At 39.2% G+C, this 23,323-nt stretch overlaps 1 protein-coding gene across 7 annotated transcripts in view; it reads left to right on the top strand.

Moving 5' to 3' along the window:
- Window positions 1-23,323, top strand: part of BMP2K (BMP2 inducible kinase) — a 115,499-nt gene that overhangs the window by 84,836 nt on the left and 7,340 nt on the right. For 6 of the 7 annotated variants that reach the window (XM_061993758.1, XM_061993755.1, XM_061993759.1 and 3 more), the window contains 7 exons: window positions 1,603-1,682; window positions 3,244-3,404; window positions 4,750-4,928; window positions 5,964-6,059; window positions 6,745-6,935; window positions 8,944-9,101; window positions 14,198-14,311. In XM_061993758.1, coding sequence (XP_061849742.1) covers window positions 1,603-1,682; window positions 3,244-3,404; window positions 4,750-4,928; window positions 5,964-6,059; window positions 6,745-6,935; window positions 8,944-9,101; window positions 14,198-14,311 — 979 coding nt within the window. The remainder of the gene's footprint in view (window positions 1-1,602; window positions 1,683-3,243; window positions 3,405-4,749; window positions 4,929-5,963; window positions 6,060-6,744; window positions 6,936-8,943; window positions 9,102-14,197; window positions 14,312-23,323) is intronic. The other variant, XM_061993754.1, reaches the window with a different exon arrangement.

The raw sequence follows: 23,323 nt of genomic DNA, 5'->3' as shown, positions 1-23,323 counted from the left end.
GGAAGGCAAACAGAATAGTGCCTTGGTTAGTGTTCCTACCTTTAATTTCCATGTGAGTTTGAACTTTGAAAGTCTAAACTCTTGAAAATAATGTCATTCACAGACCTCATGACTGGACATAATTTGAGGGCACATCAATCATCTTCGGTGTCATAAAGTGATTCTTTAGATAGGCATTGGGAAAAGTCTGTCTCAAAAATCACTTTGGAACGAATCTGAATTGTAGTAAACTCTACCTTCAGAGGCAGACAAGTGAATTACTGAGATTGCTTTGAATTACTTTGTCATTAATCCTTGTAGAAGAAAGTGCTTAGTACATGTGAGTGGTGCTTTTGCTAAATTTTAGTTGGTTTGAATGGTTTGGCATGATGTTGTTGCAGCATGTGAATGGGAGGTGCAATAACTATACTTTGCTTTGAGTGCTTTATCCTGAAATACAAGTGTATCTTGCCCTAACATACTTTGGGAGTTTACTGTGTTTCTTATTGGAGGAGTAGTATTGCCTCACTCAGGTGACTTGAGTATGTCTGTTTCTTGGATGTTTTAATTTTTGCCGTACAAATAGGATTTTCCTGCTTACTTGGCCCTTTGCCGTGTGACAGACAGAAAACTAAAAGTGCCTGGAGTATTCTAATGAAGTGAAGCTCTTTGGGATGTGTGTTAAGTTTTTTGAGGTTTTTTCAGTAGGAGTGTGGAAACATCAGGAAAAGCAACAGCCTGTGTTCTGGTTTCTGTTGTTGATTTCCTCAGGTATTGCTTGCCTCCCTAGCCCCCATGGCTGCCTTAGAAGTGGAGCAGCACAAAAATGTGCACATGGACACCCCTGACCCTTCCTCTCAAAGTTTAATGAAAATATAAGTGACCACTACAGTTTACGAGAGGCTGTCTGAGTGCAGAATACTATCTCTGACAGCAGTTTATTTTTGAGAGGAGTGGGAATTATGCCTGTCTCTTTCCTAGCCTCTTGTCTCATTCCAGTACTGATGGCAGTCTTCAGAAGCAGTATTTGATGATGAACTCTCTCTCTAGTATAGGTGACAAGATCTAGATTTGCCTTCTTTACATGAGAAGGTGGTGCATGTGTGTAATGAGAGAGAATTTTTCTCCTCCTTCCTCTAAAATTGCCATTTTCCTTGACTAAATGTCATTTAGATGAAATATAATTAATTCAGGAATTTGACTGAGATGGGGGATAAGTTGAAGGACCCTAGAAGCTGCATGGAAAAGATCAATGGGACAAAAAAATACTGTTGTTTCATCTAAAGGTTAGGGTTTGTTTTTAGTTGTTTAAGTTGAGGCTAAAATAAGTCCCTGTTCTGTGCAGTTACATGAAAACATTTCGAGAAAATGCTTTATTCATTGTTGATAGTTGGTAGTATGTAAAGGAAACGAAATAACTGACAGAAGTCAGACCAGTAATGTTTTTGTTTTACCTTTGCAACAGATGAGAAAATGTAGAGATCCTGTTAAACAGCCTTGTGAGTTCTACATTAAGCCTTGTAACATGAGAAACTTGAACCCAAGTATTCTTCTTCAATATGTAATGATTTTTTTCTTTCAGGATTTCATTTTTTTAATTTATTCAAATTTATTTTTCCCAAGAATTCTCCTGTCCCTTCAACTCTTCCTGAACCCATGACAGCTAGTGAGGCAGCCGCTAGAAAGAGCCAAATAAAAGCAAGGTGAGCTGTGAACGTGGCTTTACTTACTGGGTTTTTTTAAATAATATTGGTAAGCTACCTGTTTGTCTGAAACCTGTTTTCATATGCTTGCTAATAAATGAAAATCTATCTAAGTAGCAGAGGTCATTTGAATAGATGAACTGCAGTTCTAAGAGTTTAAAGTCTCTCTTGAGATTCTTCTCCATTGCTTCTTTCATGGCATTGAGAATCAGTGGAGAGGAACTGAGAGCCTGTTTTGTGGTGCAGTAGGTAAGTGCTAGCAGTCTGTTTCTGATCTGCTTTATTTGCTCCTAGTGTGATAAGTGAATTCTGAAATAAAATATTTTGGTTTCAGATGAGGATAATTTGTTACAGGTAAGCTCTTCTTAGGAGTTTTATTTAAATGTGTAAATCAAATCTGATTGACGAAAGTAAGTGGATTTGGTCCTTTCAAAAATTTTCAAAGGAAAAACATTTCTTTTTTACTTGTGGATAAAAACAAACCCAAAACCTTGGGAATTCCTATGAAGTTTTTTTTACGTTTGCTATGGTAAATTGTGTATGCATATGCTAGTGCTGGAAGAATCCTTTACACTTTTATTCCTTGTTAATGCAAGTTATTTGAGTTTTCCATCTGCCAACATGCGTGACTTGAGTTCTTTTATATTCAACTATAATTATGAGCTCTGTTTCAACGCTGACTCATTAAGCTATTGTGATTGAGAAGCAAATGAATGGGCTCATCTAACCTGTGTTTGAGCCATGTAGAAGTGTCTGTGCTATTTTAAAGTCATGTCATGTTCTGAATGTGGTTGGTTTTGCTGGCTTTTCTGCTAGTTGGTAACGTGCAGTGGAGGACTGGTGTAAAGTGTCTGTGGAACAATGTTTTAAACTCTAAATCTGCTAGACAGTAGTAGGAAGATCCATATTTATTCCTAAATAATGTTTTCCTGATGGCACAAATTACAGCAGATTAAGGCAACTGCTGTCTTGATGTAATATGGTGGATAGTTGTGAAAAATGCTTATACTATAACCCGATAATGGGACTGAAGATGAAAAGTACTTTGAGCATCCTTATTACCATGGCAGACTATTACACAGCTCTGAAGTACTCCTGGTAAGATGCAAATATTTTGAGTAGTTTATGGTTGTTAAAATTGCTAGGGGCTAAATCTCTAACAAAAGGTAGAAAGGAGTTCACTTAACAGGTAAGAATTTTCTTAATTTTGTTTCCTGTGTGTATGAAAGTTAATCATATCTCTTCTCATAGGATTGGTGACTCAAGTGCTGGACATAACTTTCACTCACTACTGTGAACTGGGGAAAGCCTATTTCATCTAGTGATATGATCTGCTTGGGAATAAGACGTGCATATCTTCTTGATGATGTTCTGCAGCAGTCGTGGCTGCAGTGGTAGGGGGGAGTGGAATTGTAGGATGCAGATTTTAAGTTCTAAAAATGCAGAAGCAGAGCAGGGCGTGATTAGGACTTCATTGACCTATTAAGATATACACTGTGTCCGATTTGAAGAAACGTTTTTTTTAGTTAAGTCTCTTCTGTGGGAAAACTTGTCATTTCAGAATAACAGATACTGTTGGACCAACAGAAACCTCAATTGCACCGCGACAAAGACCAAAGGCCAATTCAAGCACTACCACTTCGAGTGTGCTGACAATCCCAAGCTCAGCAACTCCAGTCAAAGTACAAGTTCCTGGTGAATTTGGTAATCATGGGCAAAAAGGTAATGTAATAAAGTCTAAGGATGGACCGAAATAAATGATGAATTGATCTTCTGTTTCTGTTCCTGCTTGTTTAAGTAGGATAATGTTTAAAATTCAAATTCATTTGTTTTTTTTTTAACGTGCTGAAACAAAAGTTTAATTCCAAAAGACTCTAAATGTCCAAGTAATGAGTTTTACCAAGTGCCACAATAACTAATTGCAGATTGTTCAGAAGTGAAGGTATATCTTTTTGTTGTGCTTAACCCTGATTTTGAACTAACTTTCCCACCGTGGACTGTAAGAGAAGTCTGTGCTCAGTTTTGACATGGAAATAATTCACGACACTACTGAAATCTTCTGTAACAAACTGTTTTCATTGTAGTAGGAAAAAGATTTTCCGTGTGCCTCACTAAGTCATGAGATATCACCAATATGTTGGCTTTTGTTGGCTGGTACTGTGTGAAAACTTCACTTCTCTGATGATTGACCTATGTATTTCACACTGCACTATGAGTGCAATAGAGGGGCAACAGAGGAGTAATTGAGGGAAACTCAATTGAGTTAAATGAATTCTCATTAAATCCCTTGAGAGTTGTTCTTTATCTCATTCAATGAGAATTATGGCTCTGGTATATATTCATTTAAATAGTTTTCATTTGTGTCTTGAATACTTTCCTAGTTGGACTGGTGGTGTTTTGTGTCTGTTACAGTACAGGAAGAGTAGCTTCTGGGAAGGTCTTGGGAAAGCCTCCAAACAAAGGCTGCTGAGGATGTTTGTGCCCCGTGTGTAAACAACTTTTACTAGACAGGATCTAAATAACATCCAAGTAGGAAAACCTTTCCTGTTATAGCAGGAACAGATCATTCCTGGGCACTTCAGAATATAAATAGAGCATGCAAGAGAGATTGATTTATGTTAGTAATAGCTTACTTACAAGGCTGCAAAAACAATTGAGTAGCAAGATAAATCAGATGCTCTGTTTAAGGGAATTTGACAAGTGAGCCAATAGTTTCCTTAAAAAAGGAAAAAACTTGTATGCATACAAAATTGCATAGTTTGAGGGTGAGGTTTGAGGTACTAGAAGGTACAACTTAGATGGTAGTAAAGCACGAGTCTTGCTCACAGCTTCCTTTGTTGTGAGACCAAATTAACCTTCTTGCTTCTTTGAAGTAGAAGTAGTGTACTGACAGACCTGGAAGTACTTTCAGAGAAGTGATTTAGTGTCTACCAGCTGTACTGGTTGTCAGACTGCGAAGGCGAGTTGATAAATTATTTCTCCCTGACATGTTAAATGAAGAGGTCAGGGAGCTCTCTAGCTAAACTTCAGAGATGAGTATGTCAATAGTGTTGTCCGAATATCCCAGGAACCATGCGACCAGGGAATGGACAAGAAATCTTACAGTCCCAAGGGACCACCCAGCACCCCCCGCAGCAGAACAGAGTTCTCCAGCAGCTGCAGCAGGGCGACTGGAGACTGCAGCAGCTACACCACTTACACCAGCAGCAGCAGCAACCTGCGGTTCAGGATGCTTATGTGCAGCAGGTACAAGTCAAATCTGTTAGACAAGTTTTTAAGTGACACATGTTATGCTTGTTAGTAACCCCTGGAATTATGTGCTAGTTCAACTTTTGTGCTGTTGCTGCCTGTTTTTCTCCTGCTAGGAGAGAGAGAGAGAGAGAGAGAGAGAGAAAGGGATCATGGCCCCTGTCCCTTTTTTTAACCTTTGATTTGTTTCTTCGTAGGCACTGTAATACTTATCCTAGGAAGTTGCTTTCTTTGTGCTATCTCTTTTTTTTTTTTTTTTCCAGTTTGACCCTGAGTCTCAGCTTTCTTTGAATCATCACTGTGTGGCCAAAATAAAGGTTTTGTGTGTGTGTAAATGTGCTTGAAACAAATGTTTAGGAGTTACGTAGGTGATGATGCCATGCTTGCAGTAGATGGCTGCACAGAGACCATCTAATAGGATTTCTGCAGTTTTTGCTTTCTTCATTTTTTCTTGATCATTGAAGACATTCCTTTTTGTATTTGTTCTATCTGCCTAAGTTCTTCATGGATACCACATTAGAATGCACATTCCAGCTTGCATACCAACAAGTACAATGGCTTGAGTTGTGTAGAATAAGTAACTGTAAACATAATAGAAGAGTAGCTGGGTCAGACAAGAGCTTTCAGATCCTGTTGGAGACACATATTGCTATTCTTCTACTTTTCACATGTTGAGACATTTTATTCTTTAAAGCGCAGCTGTAATATTTTCCAAGGGGGGCTCAACACTGGTGAAAGTTGTAAAAAAGTTGGGATATTAATTAGTCTGCCTCAGGAAAGGAAGTGCCGAATATGTAATCTTATTTTTTTGTTAACCAGACTGATATTAATTGGGGGGAAAAAATGGAAAAGCTTCCAAATGCAGAGTCAAAATGTAGTGACTGAATTACAAGCTGATTCTTGGTCATGTCCTAACTGAAAGATGATGTTGAGCCACAGAAGTGGTATTTTAATTGATGCTTCTGAATATCTGGATCTTTCTAAAGAGAGGATCATGACTTCTTAAAGCTATTTTATTTTTTTCAACTGCAGTATCAACAAGCAATGCACCAGCAGATGGTCCAACAGCAGCTGTTGATGCAATCTGTGTACCAGCATCGGCCTTCCCAATCTCAGTATCCTGCTATGGTATGTTGAGAATGCAATGTAGATGGTACAGTCTTAAAATACATTATGTGTTCAAAAGTCTATTGTCAAGATGCAGTAGCAGAAGTTGACTAGTTGTAATGGCCAATGTATGTGCTAATTAGTGTCAAGTTTAGCATCTAAAATAGTGGCAAAAAAGAGAAGCTAAAACTTGGTTGCAAAAATTTGTCTGGAGTTACCTGTCTCTTATTATTGGGATAGGATATATTCTAAACTTCATTAAGTAGGCCTGACCTACTTAATGTATGGTATGCCACAAAGGGACAGAAGATATGATAGTATCAAATTCTTGCTTTAAGAGGGAGAAAGCGAACTGGCGTATGTTTTTCACAGGTCAGGAGGCATTGTCATGAAATGCTGATTATTAATACTTAAGAACAAGGTATGATGAAAAGTAAAATGTTAGTGCTACAGTAGCATATACTTAAGTTGCAGTAGTTACACAAAGCTAAAAGTTAACATGAAAGAGAAAACCAGAATCATTGACCTTGTTAGGGCAGTTTCTTTACACATATAATGGACAAGTCTGGCTTCTTGCTTCTGCTGAAGCTAACAAGTGTTTCTAGAGTGTGGTGGTAGTGCATTTGGCTGCAAGGCTGGTGTTTTAGGAGAAGAGATCTACATTGGCCTATGTGAATTTTAGTCATGTAATTGTTATCTTCCTTAGGTGCAGCAATATCAACAGGCTCTCCTGCAGCAGCAGATGCTTGCTCAGCAGCAACAACAACGATCGCAACAGGCACAGTCTCCTGAATATATCACTTCTCCACAAGATTTCTCACCAGCCTTAATCACCTACCCTGGGGCACTGCCAGCGCATGCTGGAACAGTGGCAAATTCTCCCTACCCTGCAAGCAGGCAAGTACTCTGACACAGATGAACCCGAGGGTAACTTGCAGCTCTCACTCCTAATGGCAATGAGCACTGCTGAGTCCTTTCCTTCAAAATTGCTCCCTTTGATAGTAAAGTGTTACTTAAAGTAGTTGCAAAGTTGCTCACTAGTGGTAAAGGTTATTTTGAGAGGAGTAGGATACTTGTTAAGAGATGAGCCATGTACAGATTCTTCAAGGACACTTCTTATTGTTCACAGACCTATTTGAGGAACTGAGTGCTAACCACTTTGCTTACAATGGTCAGTAGCCTATGTTGAATGAGGTTATGAGTGTGTGTAAGTCATCTCAAACACTTTTAAAAGAGGCTTTATACTTGGCATTTATTTGGTATGGTTTCTAATTCTTGTGTCTATTGCTCAGCAATCTGACTTCAGTTATACTCCATCATGTAACATACCAGTAGTATGATCCCTTTGCAGGAGCCTGCAGACTTACCCTTGCTTAATAAATTACAATAAATGATGGCTTTCCCATGAATTGTTACGAAAAACAGTGTGTAGAGTAAAAAAACCTAAATCTTCCTTTTCTAATATAGAAGTAAAAGATTTGTCAAGTTATCACTAAAGTTATGCACTAGGTTACATTTTAATAGAAGTTCTTACTAAACTATATTGCAAGAGAAGTCCTTTGCAACTGTGTGAATTCTGCAGTCTTCAGTGCAGTCAGCCTTGACACAGGCTTTTCAGTTAATAGTGTGACTTACATGTTTCAGGTGCTGCTGTCATTGTTAGTCTCTTCTAGGTTACAGTGTGTTGAAAGAGTAAATGGTGAAATATTTCCCTGCTGTAGGCTGGATTGATAATAATATCATATATCACTGTGACCAATTTGGCTTCATCTTGCCAATTAGGTAGTCTGATCCCTAACAGAGAGTCTTGTCTTGCACTTGTGTGCCTATATCTGAGATTTACCAGCTGTACTTCAGTCAGGTCTGTTACTTTTGTCACAAATCATTTCTGAAAGGAGTTGTTCTGGTCTGGAAGTAAATCTGGATATCCCCAGTTTCTCTTCTGTGTCTTTGGCTGAAGATTTAGATCCTGCTGGTGAGCTTGAAGTCAACGACTACTAGTTAGTAACACGTGAAGTTGATATTGTAAGCAAAAAATATGACTTCTTGTATTAGTGAAAGTGGTGATGAGCTTCTTTTCCCTTGACATACTACATGTATTGCATGTTATCCTTCTCTTCGTAGAAGGATACAACAGTCTTGTCAGATGGCAGCACCCAAGCCAATAGAAGGAAGTGTCTTCATCTTTATTTTGTTCTGAAGAGGTCGTTCCACCTGGAGTTGGACTGCAGGTGTGGCCTCACTAGACATTGAGAGAACCAGTTAGCATGCAGTAACTTGCTCAGTGCAGCTTTTCTAGTCCACTTCAGACTAACGGAGAAGTGATAGGTGTAATTTGCTAAAAGATGTGTGAAAGGAAAATGTGCCTGGTCAAAGGTTTCCTTGTCTGTGTAGGTAATGCTGGTACACGCAGAATCTGGTGTCAGCCAGTGAAGTTAATTGTATTGGTTGAGTGGATGTAGGATTGAAAGACACTTAGTGTGTCTGCCAAGAAAATGTAATTTGGAAATAAAAGAGAACTGATGAAAACTTCAAACATGGTTTGTAAGGGATTTTTTTTTGAGTAAAACAAGGCAGTTTTCAATGGCAATATAGACATGACCACAGGTAAAAGAATTTTTTACCTTACATGCCATTTTGGTGAGGTATTCTATGTTCTAGCTACAATTAATAAATAGAAAAATACAAGTCCAAGAGTTAGATACAGAAGTGATGCAATCAAGCCACATAATTGGTCATTATTCCTTTAAATTAGCCTTCGGATGCTTTTGAGATAAACCGTTAAAACGTGTATGTGTTACTTGTTTGTAATATTTTGGCATAATGAAGCATGATACAGGTTTTCACCCCGATAAACAATCCTGTAATGTTTTTCTTCCTTTGCTCCCATGAACTGACTTTACAGGTCAGGTATTCCTGATGCTGAAGCAATTGCCAATTACCCAAAGCAGAACATCAATAACCCACCTGATATGTCAGGCTGGAACCCATTCGGAGAGGACAATTTTTCCAAGCTGACAGAGGAGGAGCTGCTGGACAGAGAATTTGACCTGCTAAGATCAAGTAAGGGACGCTTGAAGGCTTATTTTGCTTCACAGTAAATAAGGGCTCTGTAGTTGCTCTTCAGTTCCAACACCTGTCTTGTCAAAGGGCCACGTGTTCTGTGTACAGAAAATTCTTTCTAAGCATTTGAGGGCAGAGTTGGGCCTGTCTTTATCTTGCCTTTGCCTTTTTGAAAATGTGCGCAGCAGGAACTCACTGTCTAAAATTGGTACTTACTGGCTTAAATACTGCAGAAATGGTAATATCTTAGCTCTTAAATACTGCTTGTGTCACCTTGACTGCCAAGAAGCTCTGTTCCTCATCAGAGGTATGTTGTCAGATAGGAAGAGAAGTTTGGCTGCTTGCTTTATTGCTTTCCAGCTTTTTTCTTGCACACTAGGGCAGAAGATTCTGTGGGTCTGATATGTCCTTTGAAAATGCCTGAAAGAAAATTGATCTATTACATTATGTTAATGTTGTGTAATGTCTTTTCTGATGAGTGGCTACATGTAAGGGCTGTTATATTGTTCTGGTATGGCAATACTTGAATAAACTTTTTCCTCTTGAAGTTCAGTTATCTCAATGGTTTTTACTCGGAATTACTTCTTTTCCATAATTGCTTAAAGCATGCGTATTAGATGCTGTGCTTAAAACTGGTTTTGTCAAGATCAGATTTCTTAGTGAGGCTTGTAAGATGTAACAGTGTCAAAAAACAGATTGTATTTTCCTGGCTATCAGCAAATTCCTTGCCATTAAAAATGCAGTGAAGTTGAATTTCAAGTAAATGAAAAACACCCAACCCAAACTTATGCCTTCAATTGAGTCTCTTTGTTCTTGGGTCTCTGTGTCCATAAATGTAGCAGCACAAGATGTGCACATTACCGGTTCATCCTTAAGGGAAGTGACTGGGTTCTTTTGGTGAAACTCTAGTTGATTGTTTTCACTTCTATCCTGCACTGATCAAGTAAGACTCTTCTTTTTGAGATGTGGATGTATGTAGCCTGCTTGCTCAGGGTTATAGCCTTACTGCTTGCTTGGGGAAATGGGTAATGTACCAGCTGAAAACCACACATTCTTTTTGAATCCAAGCTTAGAATTTGAAATGTATTTAGTAGTACAACAGAATGTCTTCAGGCATGTTTCTTCCTAATGAAGCCTTGGAAGTCTTTCGAAGTAATACCCTCTTGATTCTGGAGAAGGTGAACTTGAACCCCCTCTTAGTAAAGATAATTCAATGCACAGATGTGATAATAAACTTCATCTGCTGTATCAAAAAAGAAACACTGTATTTTTACTTAGTAATAACCAACACTGAGGGGTTCTTTAGTCACTTGAATAAAGAAAACTTAAAAATTAAAGCAATGATTGGCTTGACTGAGAGTACATGAGATGACAGGGTTGTTGACACAACATGCAATGCAGTTGCAGCTCTTTTTTTAGGCTATTTGGCTTGATCTGTTACAGGTGCAGTGGTGGGGGAGGCATTGCTAGTTTTAATCTTAGTATATATGTGTTTGTGTGTACACATAGATACATACATCCAAGGCTTCAAAGACCTGTTAACTTTGTTTATCAGTGTTAAGGGTGTTATGCCAAAGATCGTATGGACTGATTAATGCCTTTACTGCAGTCAAAGCAGAAATATTTAAGATTAGTTTTATCTACTGGTACTTTCTCAAACTTAAGTGGATTAATGAGAAACTGGGAGATATAATATACAGTTAAGCCTTATAACATTGTCTTTAATTGTATAATACTTCCTGGGATCTCCACAGATACATCTTAAGGACCAAGCCTTAGTTCTCATTATACATAGGTTATCTTTTATGAGAGAAAACTGCTGTTTACTACTAAGTGATTTTGTTTGCTCAGTTTTTATGTTGAATCTTGAGTTATTTTGCCATCTAGAGGAAGGAGAATTGAACATACAGATTTTGTAAATTGTATTTTCTGTTACTAAACACAGTTCCTGTTCCATATGTAAGTTTCCTTGTGATATTGTACTGAGTAGCATTCAAAAGATGAATCTTTTTTTTCCACTTTGAAAAGCCTGGTTTGTATTGTTCAGTGATGCTTTATACCTAAATTAAAAATATTTTTAAGTCTGTCAGATATTTTTGAAACTCTGTTTATGACAGTAATACACAAGTAATTAAATGGACACAGCCTTTGTTAGAGGATCAAGATGCCATTATAGTGTATCAGGCTATCACATTAGCATTTCATTTCATGCATTTGAATGAAGATTTCTGAACTGAGCAGCTTTGTGGAAAAGTTTGATATGGAGTTAAAGGACCGAGTTCCTCATTCCTGTGTACACTGTTCTTACTGTTGTTCTCCTGTTGTTGTTGTCATTGGTGTTAATGATAGTCCAGAAGCAACAACACTTGATGCTGAAATTCTGATAACATTGTGAAGAAACAGATTTCATACAAATAGGTCTTGTAACTACCCATTAATCAGTGCAGAATTACGAGCCAAGAAAATGAGTGGATTTTCTCACCAGGGAAATAAATAGCCCCACAGCCTTCACACTGAATTGCATGGATTCTTGGTAGGCCCAGAATCATTGTGATACTTCAACTGTGTGGATATAAACCCTACAAAACTCTCTGCCCATCTGCTTTGCTGTATATACAGTGTGAAGGAACTACCTAGGCCATCCATGCAAGAAAACCAGGCTTTCCTTGTGCATGAGTGCTACTTGTGCTTCATAAAGTTACGGAGAGCTGTCTCCTGAGGAAGCTTGGGCCTGATACTCGCATGGCAACAGTTGGGTTCCTTGTTTGTGGTGTTAAGTAACTGCACTTCTCTGTGGAACGGTCCATTGTGCCACGTGGCACATGGCCATGTCTCTGGCAACATTCATATGATTATTCACTGAGGAGAAACAAACCTGAATCTCTGTTTGAAGTGCAATAAATTCTAATGCTGACAGTTCCACTGAATCTACTTTTTCTTGTGTGAAGCTAGAGAAACCATCACTATCTCTCCAACACTTTCTGATAGAGAAGTGGATCTTGTTATGACGTGGACAAATGACAGTTGTGTCTCAGAAGACTGGAAAAATAGGTGATCCTTTTCCAAGAACCTTACGTTGTATTGATTGACAAATTTAAAAATGATTTTCTGGGGATTTGTATCCCAGTATGTGCATGCCTAGGTGCCATGGAGGAGTCAAAACTTTGTGTACTCCACCTATTTTTTCTTGCATGCTTAGCATTTCAATCCATTTTGTTTTCCATTATCTGTAGCCCTGCTGCTCAAGTTGGGGGATTGATTATCATCTTGGGGTTTGAACTTGGATAGCCTCACACACCAGCATTTGCAGGGACACTCTACAAAGGGTAGTTCAAGTTGTTGCAGCCTTAGAAGTTATTTCAGGGTTGGATTGCTTGCAAAGTGTGCAACAGTCGACTGGTTTTCCTCTGGAAGCAGGACTCTAGGGATAAGAATAATGAATCATCCCTTGCTCAGTGGCATTTGTAAAGATGCAAGTAAAAGGTCACATTAGAAAAAAAAAAAGGCGAGCAAAAAACCCAAAGCAAAACACACTCCCTCAAACAAAAAAACCCACCAGTGAAACCCAAAACAAAACCCTGCCTGCCTGAGGAGAGAAAACGTGTGGGTATGACTGTTCAGAACCAGGACTAAGTACTGCTCATGCATGTGATGCTTGGCAGTTGTTTGGCTTCAAGGCTTATGGTATAAAACAGAGCTGCTAGTCTTTTGTGCATCTTGGCTAGTGTTCTATTCTGCATGGCGGTGCAATTGGAGGATCATTTTGTTCAGGCCTGTTAGTCTCTGCCTGTTTCAATATGTATATGTTGAGGTGAGAACAACTTCCTCATCTTCTGCACTAGGAGCTCCCAGCTGGTGTTATATTTTAAGTAGGGGGTGCCTGTAATGGAACAACTTTCACTTACATTTCTCTGGGGAGTCTGACTATGAATATGAGTAAGACAATTCACATTACAGACACTTCTCTGGGGACAGAACACTTGTCTGTGAAAACTATCATGTAATTTGAAAACTCTTGGGCTTCATGCACAGGGCTGATGTGCATCTGTCTGAGGTAGATGAGCTGGCTCTCTAGACCCTGGTAGTTATCTCAGTAATGCCTCCTGGACGCTGCACTGAAGGACTAAATAGAAAATGGCAGGTAGCTTGGTATATAATTAGGGCACAGTACAGCCACATCTCTGCAGTGGCAAATGGTCAAGAAGGTTGTGGTGCAAATGGTTTGGAAGAGCAACTGCTTGCTGTGGAAAAAGGGGGAAAGCAAAATGCTGTGTCTTCTGCATGGGGGATGCAGGATATTAGCTGAAGGTGGGACACTTGATCACAGATTTATTGTTCAGCGGCTGATGGCCCTGGCTGGGACCCTCTTCCGTTGCAATGTGGTTGTTGGGCTGGGATGATCTGGATCTTAAGGTGACAGCAGTGTCAGAATAAGAGCTCAGACAGAGAGTTGTAATTATGTTTCTTAGTGCTTTGAATTTTTGACTGTGCTAAAAACTTATTGCAGTTCTCCTTTTAAAAGAAAAATAAATATTAAAAACCCCATTTTCCTAAGAGTTGAAGACCATAGAAAACAGATGCCACTTACTTATATTATACAACGTTCAATTTTTTTGAATTACTAACAACTGTTGTGTGGTTAATCAAAAGTACCTTCCAGCTATTTTGGTATGATGGCTCTTGTAGCAAAGGCTGGACAAAACGTGGATAGAATGAATGACTTTGTGTTTAAGATTTTCATAGTGCTTCTGACTGCAAACTTCAAGAGCACAGAGGACTAAGAGTTTCTGTTAACAGCACATAGGCTGCTTGTAACATCTAAAAGATATGTTAATTTAAAGCATTCCAACACCGAACACATGCTGCTCTTGGAGAGGCAGGGAGATTAAGATAGGGTTGTGCAGCTGAGTTTTCCAGAATGAGCAGGAAGTATGAATTCAAGGGGCGAGAACTTCCTAACATGGAAAAAAACCCGTAATGGAGAGTATATTCCTTCCTCACCCTGTACCATAGATACCTTTGTGTAGGCATAAGACCTGCCGTTTTTATTTTATTTTATTTTATTTTCTGTTCTGTTTCATTTTGTTTTTTTACAGACAGGCTGGTGGACAGGAGAGCATCTTCAGATAAGAATGTGGAGCCACTTTCTGCTCCACAGAAAAGTCCTCCTGAAGATCCTTTTGGTTCTGTTCCTTTCATTTCTCACCCAGGCAAGTTACATCTGTGACATCACTACCTCATATATATATATGTATACATACCTACATATATATATGTATGTGTACCTGTTGAAGTATGCACATCTGGTTAAGTGACCAAGAAATGACAAAGGTGTTGTCTGCCTCGTGACAGTGGATGGGTTGAAGAGATTTTTTTTTTTTAACATGTTGATGATCTCCAACTCCAACTTAGGCATCCAGTTCCTGGTGCTTGTGGAGCATACAGTCTAATCTTTGTAGGGCAAATACATTGGACCAGTGCCATGTGAAGCACTTGCACGGGCCAGAGGCACTTTTGTTAAAGGCAAATTAATTGCTGAGGCCAAATTTTGCAGCTTCCTTGTAATCTGCTTCCAACTCAGGCTGTTTCTTCAGTTCTCCAGCCAAGTTTAAGACTGTATGCTTCTGCTGTGTTTAATGCATAGTTTTGGTGCAAATGGAGTAAACCCAAACAAAATTATCTTGCGTTATCTGTACATTTGGAGGGGAGCAGGGCAATCATTATGTTTCAGTTCAGCTTTGGCTGTTTTAACCTTCTATGGAAGTCCTAAATAACATTGTATGTGAACTTGGACTGTGAATGTGAAACTGCATCATTGTGTAACTTAATCACCACTTCTAACCTTTGCGTGATCAGCACTTTAATAATTTCTTTGGTACCTGTGGCAAAATAAAGCCTACATGACAGTTAAATGGTAAAGAGAGCTTCAATCACTTAGCCACTTAGGTGCCTACTGAAATTTTGTTGAGAGGATTTATATGATGAAGGTGGCTTAATACAACTTTTTAAAAAACTACTCTTATAGAAGTTGAAAAGCTCAGATAACATGCCTTAAAATAAATATCTTGGGATCAACCTAAGTTAGCATCCGTGTTTCCTTTAGCTTTCATCTTGTGTTGCTGAAGACTGTCTACTAGGGCTGCTTCACGCTCACAAGTGCTCTTGTACTACACATGGCAAGGAGTGAGTAGGACCACACTGTTGTATTCTGTAAGGCAATTTGAAAAACCTTTGTATCTGTGTCTGCTCCTGTTAGAAAGACTCCAGTTAATTCCACTTCATCTGCTACTGTGTTCTTAGTTTGTCTCTTGGTTCTGCTCATTCAGAAAGGACAAGTTCACCTCCTGTTGACATTCAGTAGTTCAATACAACATGAAAGCTGTTCTTTAGTGATCTAAGGGTGCAGTGTATAGGTGGCAGTTGGGAAGGATTTGCCCTAGAGTCTTCAAGAGCTTGCTTTGTTTTACAGGTGAGCTGAAATTCATGTGCAAAATGATTGGTAATATTTGTACTTAGTCTAAGATGGTGACTATCAGATGCTTAGTCTCCTGTATTGACTACTCATACCCATGTGTCTAGGGATTATTTTTTGTCTGTCCTCACTTTAGGTTTAGAAACGTTTGCTCATTGCTGTTTTTCAGATAGCTATAGCTTAGTGTGATTACTTCACTTTATTATGTCATCTGTATTGGTTTTGTTACTTTGAATCCAAGCTTTAGTTCTTGATGTATTAAAACACAAGAGCAGATTCCTTCAGTTAAGGAAAACCACCAAAAATCAGATTTAGTCAAGGCTGAAAAACCAGACTGCTTGAGAAAGGTTGAGGTGGTTGTGAACTGACTGTTTCATCAGGAAAAAAAATTGCACATTTCTCAATAGACTATTTTCTACTGACTCATAACTGAAGTTGAAACAAGTGTATGTCCTGGCTTGATTTCAAAGAATGTGTTTTTAGTTTTGTGTTAACAGTGAATTAACACTTAGCAGACAAATCTGGTGTGGTAAGCTCTTATATCTGAAGATATGTCTTTTAAAAGCTGTTTTGTTTTCCCTGTGGAAATTGTTCATGGACGTGTCCTGAAATGGGGTGTTGTAAGACAACTAAGAAAAGGAGAATGGTGTTGACTTAGACATATTTTGTTTGCAGTTGTTGGCTTTGTAGGACAAACCTGACAAATGTCACTAATATTTAGATTTCCTCTTGTACTTCACATTTCTGTGTAATATGTTCTTTCTGATTTGTTGCTTGTGATTGTAAAAGATTTAACTGAAAAGTAAACCACATGTGTGCCTTACTTGGAGCATCAAAGGGAAGACTACTGAACAGAAGGTGAAAGAGGCTTAATCTCTGACTGCAATTCCAGCATGTGGGTGAAAAATTATCTTGACCCGATTAGAGCAGAAGTTTCACTTCCTTGTTACACGTCTACAGTGCAGATATATGGAATGTAGCACCACTGTTCACTCAGGTTTCTCACTACTGAATTTTGACTTGTTAAATTATGAGATGAAATGTTTGTCATCAGAACATAATATTTAAAATAAAGAAAATGTTGGTTTATTAAAAAAAGTGGAAGTTCCTCCTGAAGATGTGTTCTACTGTATGAAGCACACTGGAGTTGGAACTGTGATCTCCTGCTTTTCTCTTTTGGTTTGGTTTGGGTTGGTGTTTTTTTTTTCCTTCTGTGTAAAGGTGTCAGGTTCATAAACCCTGTATGGAATATAGATGGGTAGAGTGTCACCCAGAGTGTTTATTTTGTTTTGGAGGCTTAAAGGACTTCAGCTGAAAACACCACTTGATTAAATACTTCACTAATTTCTGTCATCTGATGTGAGATAGCAGCAAGAAGCTGAAGATCGCATATCATCTTTTGACTTAACAACTTGACAATAAAGTGCTGGTGGTCCAGCAAAATCTACATGTGTCTTGGAAAGTGATGAAAGGACAAGGGAGACACAGGTTGAAACCTGAAGCATTTTATCATAACTGAAAGGAACTGTGGAGTGCTGTGAGTTGTGAGCCCTTGGGATTCCCCCTGTTGAGCTGAGAGTGAATTTCAGGCCACTGCTGCTGCAAGGATCACGGGTGAGGAGAACCTGGAACTAGAGGAACTAAGGCTGCATATCTTTCAGAGCTTCTGTGCTTATTGTTCTCAGGTGGGAATGGAGAGCCAGCAACAACATGTATGACACTTTGTCCTCCGCATGGCATGTCAAGAGAAGTGTGAACTCATATATTGTTGCATTCATCTTACACTAGTTGTTAGAAAACGAATGCAAAAGCACTTGGTATTACTCACAGCTGGTGTATATCTTATTAAAAGTGTTTCCACAAGTATTATATATAAACTTGCTATACACATTATTTTATGCCTAAATGTTTATGGAAAATAGTTATGGCTTAGAACTCAAGACTGCTGGAAAAGAAAATTGTCTTCAGAAAGAATTCCAATGTTCATTCTGATGGAAACAAAACTAGCATTGCAAACTTTGTGTGATAAAGAAAGAAGAAAGCACAGTGAATAGCCAGTAATGGGACATTTAGGGCAAGCATGTGTGGAAAACATATTCTGGTTCTTGAATGCCTGAAACACTGGATGGTGACTGGACAAATTCGCTCCTGTGGTCAGCATTTTGGAATGGTAACCTTTGTTTCAAGTGCATGTTAACCAGCCTGTGTTGTAATGTCCTTTGTTCACAGCAAATTGAGTGTTTCAGAAACTCAGAAGGCACACACCTTTTCTGCTATCTTTATAAGAAGAAAAATGTCATGATTATAGGGCAGATTACTGTTGAGTTTTCTCAGTGGCCATTTGCCATCTTCTGTTTGTTTACAGTATTTTTTCTGGGATTAAACTGGGCTAGGTTGCCTTTTGCTCCCCTCAGCTTAATACTGGAATTCAAAGAAGTAATAAAAGATTTGAGGTAACTCTCAAAATGATGTGGATGGATTGTGTGACAAGTAGATGTGTTGAGAAACCTCGACTGGAATTTCTTCACAAGTGCTGACCTGAAGCGAGGTGTTTCACTCCTGTGGAGAATCTGTGAGCTGTCATCTGTGTTGTCTTACTGAGACTAAGGCTCTAGTTGAGATCATGTATTCAGCTGTTCTACTGAATGTTTCTAAAGCTAATCCTCTCTACTGTAGACATGGTGCTTCTTGATCCTGTCCCTGTTATTACATAGGTAACCCCTTCCCAGTCACTGCAAGTGTGCTCACTATGTGGAGACTGGGTGTGGGAGTAAAAGCAAATTGGGTTCTGTAGTGGCTGCCGTTTGACCTCCAGACATCTGGCACTCGAAGACCTGGTAGTACTGTCTTTAAATGATTATTACAGTTGTCTGCTGTGGAACATGAGCAATTCTGTGGTGTGGTATGTAACTCACTAGTCACAGCTCTGTGGATTGGACAGAAAACCAGCCAGCTGTGTTCCAGATAGTAGCAGTACAACGGAAATTGTTGGAGACATCAACACAGCACGTCCAGGAAAGGACTTCTCTGCCACATCTGACTATATCAGCATTCACTGTGTTACAGCAGAGAAGTGTGTTCTGGCATGAAGAAAAGTGGGTACGACTGTTCTTTGGGTTACTTTTTGTATACTGCTGCTAACAAGATTTCCAACTACTGCAAGTTTCTGTACCGCAGCTGTGGAGCCCTTGGACACAACTCACTACAGTTTACCAAGAAATTGCAAACATGAGAACAGGAAAAACAAAAGACTTGAGCCAGCTTCTGTAACAACGGTAGAAGAGCTCATACCATCAGTTGATGTGTCTTCAGAAGTAAATGTTCGTGAATTGTTTGTTGCAAGATGCCCAGACCCACAACTTGATATGGATGTTGTACATTGTTCCAGATTTAGGTAACTTGACAATGAAAATGAGTTCATATTAATATTTGTATGTACTGAAAATACTGCTCCTGTTACTCTATACCCTTTCCTTGGCTATGGCTTCAGGTATTGCCGAATACCATTTCAGGATTTTTCAGTGTGTCAAGCTCACCTTTAGACTTCAGCTTTTCTAGATAGCACTGCCAAAATAACTAAGGTTTATCCACAACAATACATTCTGTGTGTAAGCTGTGCCAGTGGTGTGCTTTTCTCTCCAAAATGCTTTGGTGATTTTTGGGGTTTACCAAATTTTGGGCTTTGATTTTAAAACAGTCAGGGTTATGCTTCACTTAAAAAAAACCAAACCCACCATAAAACACTTCAACCTGTGCACTAATTATTTGAAAGAATATCTGAGCAATAAATGCTAGGCCTGAGTGTTGGTTTTGTTCTTCTGATTTTGTTGTCCTTGAAAAGAAAGATGGTAAGCAGAATAAATCGCTGTTAAAATGTTCAGCAGCTGCTGCTCTGGCTGTTCTCAAAGAAGTAGTGCAGATTTAGTTGCAGCATGGCAGTAATCCTTAGGCCTGACATGTGGCAAATTGTTCTGAAATGATGGTGGCAGTATGCTACCAATTCAAAGAAAGCTTAAAGCCCTCTGCCCTGCTCTTTTGCCACCCCTGAAATACCCTAAAATGATGAACTAGCAGAAGGCATGTAATTACTGCAGTTGTTAGAGGGAATTCATCCTCTTATAATCGGATGTCTCGAAAAAGAACATCAGAATGGAAAATTTCCTTGAAGATTGGGATCTTATACGATTAAAGATGTTCCACCTGGCTTGCATTTGAGCGGAGGACAATTGTCTCCTACAAGAGGCAAACCTGATTAGAAGTGTAGTAATCTGAACAGTACATGACAAACAGATGTTGCTCAACATTCTGCAGCATTTTTTATAAGTCTACATCTGAACAGCCTCTGCAGCAGTTCGTGTTGAGAAGATTGCATGAAATCAACATGACAGAACCCTTCATTTTTAAAATCTGTTTGGACAGAGCATTAAATTGATATTAACTAGTGAATTTTTTTCTTTTTGGGCATTGATTTTCTGTTTGTAGTGCTCCTTGTATTTGTTTACTTTTCTACTTTAGGAGTGGAAGAGGGAGAACTGTAGTGTAGAAAAACAAAGCAATATTCCTGTCATGGGTTTAAAACTGACAGTCTATGGAGAGTCTTTTTTGTTTTTTCTTGCCTTTAGTTTTTAAGAACAGTTTCCTGCAGTTTTGTTGCTGTTACTGGGACAGAGTCAAAGACACTGTAGATGAGAAGGTGCATGTGGAGATGGCTACTGTGAGCTTTGGCTGTATTAGACTATCACCCCTTTAAGAATAGTATCTTAGACTAATGACTGCTTGGAGCAGGTGGCTCTGTTTACAACACTTCAGACTGAAGAATAAAGCAAGATACTGTCTCTTTCCTGAAAAATACAAATGTGGAGGTGGTGAGGTCACCGCTCTTAAAATACTTTGGCAATTGAAGTGCTCTCTTCAAAACTGTAGCAGGAGCAGCAGCTGGCTCCTAGCATTATCTGACATGTGCTGCTTGTTTTCCTGTTGAAGTTGTGCATGTAGACTTGTACATGCTGGGGCTGAACTTTGACAAATACTGAGCTGTTACTGCAGCTTCTGAGTTTCTGATCACTGCAAAATTCACTGTCTTTTTGATAATTTCCTGCTCTGATGAAGTATTATTCATGTCTCTGGTATGGAGATGGTGAATAAGGAGAAATCTTGGGGCTAAAGAGGCATTCTGTTGAGAAATGGTTTGTAGTGAAATGAGGGGTTAAAAGATCATGAGTGAATAGGTAATTAATTGCCTGGTGTTGTGTTGATGTTATGGCTGGAAAACTAAATATGCTTGCTTAATGTTCGCAGAGTCTCAGAGTAGAGATATTCCAGAAAACAATTTCTCATGTGTAGGGGCAGACATGAGCAAATACACAGGCTGAAGCTTCTTTTTCCTGGGTGCTTTGTCATTCTTGCCGTTGTTCCAAAAGGGAGGTGCATGCTGTATTCAGTGGGTGATGGCTTAGCCATGTTGCACTTGGTGGAGCAAGAGGCCACAAAATTCACTACTGGCGAGACAGATTGCAGTGTGGCAAGTGTTGTAAGAATTAACAAGGGCTTCAGACTTTCAGTACTCATGCTGGCTGTTCAGTCACCTTCCTTGTCTCTATCAATGAGTAACATGCTCAGCATTTCTCTTGAGGAATGGTTGAACTCCAGGTGTGTGAACAGAACACGTGGCTTCATCCATAGGGAACATGTGATCTCTGTGTTTGCTGTAGAACGTGATCTGCAGCACATGGGATCGCTCAGTTCATCCCAGTTTTTCAAGAGATAGTAATAGTCAGACTTGAGGAAGGAAATCTAGGATGCTAATACAAGTTTCTGAAGAACTAGGTTGTGTGGATGACTGATTCCCAAAGTGGCTTGCTGTGTGTTGTCAGCAAGAACAGCAGTTACCAGTGGGTCTGCTAAGAGACTGGCTTGTGTGCTGGTGCTGATATGTTGAATATGGTTTGAGAAACGGTTTTAAGTGTTCTGCCATGTATTGTCAAGTCCTGTGTGTCTTCTGTCTAGAAAACTCTGCTACAGAGAACTAAATATCATGTGGCTTAAATGTCTTGTTCAGCAAATCAGCGGCTGTTAGTAGAGGCTGAGGTTTTTCCTCTTGTCAATGTCCTTTGCAGTGATTGCAGCTGTGTCAGCAGTTAAATAATATTCAAACCATTTGCCAGTCCAGGTATATAAGAAATAGTGTGGTTTAGTTCTCACAAAAGAATATTACAAAGTGTTTTCTACATGTGGAAGTTACGTACAAAGGTATAAGCACTCCATGGGAATATAAACTCATGTGGGTATTGAGATATGTAAAAGGTTTGGAGGTTTTTGTTGTATAAGTGATGTTAACATCTAACCTAGAAACGTTTCCATTTTCTTTTCCTTTTAAATCTAATTGCATTTATGTTAACATTAATGTTTCAGTAAATATTGGAAGCAGCAGGATTTGGAAGATAGGAGGTTACATAGTGCAATGTGAAGGCTGTACCTTTGGGAAATCTAAAGTAAGCAGCTAAATAATCCAGATTATAATTTAGCGGGTAAAGCAAATATGTAGTATTTAAAATTACAGTAGATAAGAAGCAATCTGACACCAGGAGCAAAGAAACAACAGCGCAAAGCCCTGGTCACCTGATGTTTTTAGTCATTCTGGTCATCTTGTATTTAAATCCATACATAAAGTATATTGCTGCAGAATTTTGATTGTTATTTTAGGGGTAATTGCAAGAGAGCAAAATGGCTATTGGAAGAAGAAATCACCTACGGATTCCTTTATAAGAAATACAAAACTGTAAAATGGTACTATTCTGGTCTAGATTGGATCATGGAATTCTGGCTTGGCTTGGATGTTGCATGAGAAGTGATTTTTATATGTTGCAACCACAAGACAGTCACAAACTGGATTCTGGTGGAAGATTTTGTTTCACAGAAATAAGTGATGCTCACATCTGTCCCCTGTTTTTTCAATCCTGTGTTGATTAAACATTGAGTCAGTTAAATGTTAGCAATTGTTTAACAAAGCCATAAAGGGAAGGTGTTAATTTTGGTCAGGTGAGAGGGCCAGCTCTCGTTTAACGAGGACCAACCGCTGTCTCCAAGTCTGTGTCAGATACCTGAGACGTTAAGAAGTCTGCAGCCAGCCCTGTAGTTGTACTGCGTGTGTTGCACAGAGCCCCACTGGTTCCTGGCCAGGTCAGGCTGTCCTCACTTTGGCCACTCAGCAGACGTGAGCTGGTTGTCAGACTAGGCCCTCACTGGCATGAGCATAAGCACAATTGGTGCTGCCACCGTTCTAGTCCCCGTCTAGAGGCTGATACTCAAGTAACATTCAGCTTGAAATGATTGTAGCAGCCTCACTTTCAAGTATCGCCCCCAAAGTTTGGGGCAGTTGCTCTGTGTCTGCAGAGTTGAATTATGGTTGCTGTTACTAGCCTTACGTGTTCAGTTACACATTCTTACAGCAGCACAGCTGCTGTGTGATCCACGTCCTAGAGAAAAGGATGTCTTAAGAGCAAATATGCTTTCACCAGCTGATACCAAGTGTTTTGCTTGTCCTCCTACTCATTCTGTTCAAATAGAAGCTTGACAGTCAGTTATGCTCTTGAAAACATCTCTGTGGAGCATCAGGGCTCCAACATGGGGAACAACTTGTTTTGTGGAAGCCCGAGTGCTGTGTTGAGGGCACTGTGCAGGTTTCCCTGCTTTGCCTGCTCTTGCCATATGTCCTGTGTGCTGATGCAAAGTTTTTATTGCTCCCGTGATT

This window comes from Colius striatus, chromosome 3 (genome assembly GCF_028858725.1).
Source record: "Colius striatus isolate bColStr4 chromosome 3, bColStr4.1.hap1, whole genome shotgun sequence".
NCBI lineage: Eukaryota > Metazoa > Chordata > Aves > Coliiformes > Coliidae > Colius > Colius striatus.
The sequence above is the reverse complement of the archived record's forward strand: the minus strand, read 5'-3'. Positions and strand labels throughout refer to the sequence as shown.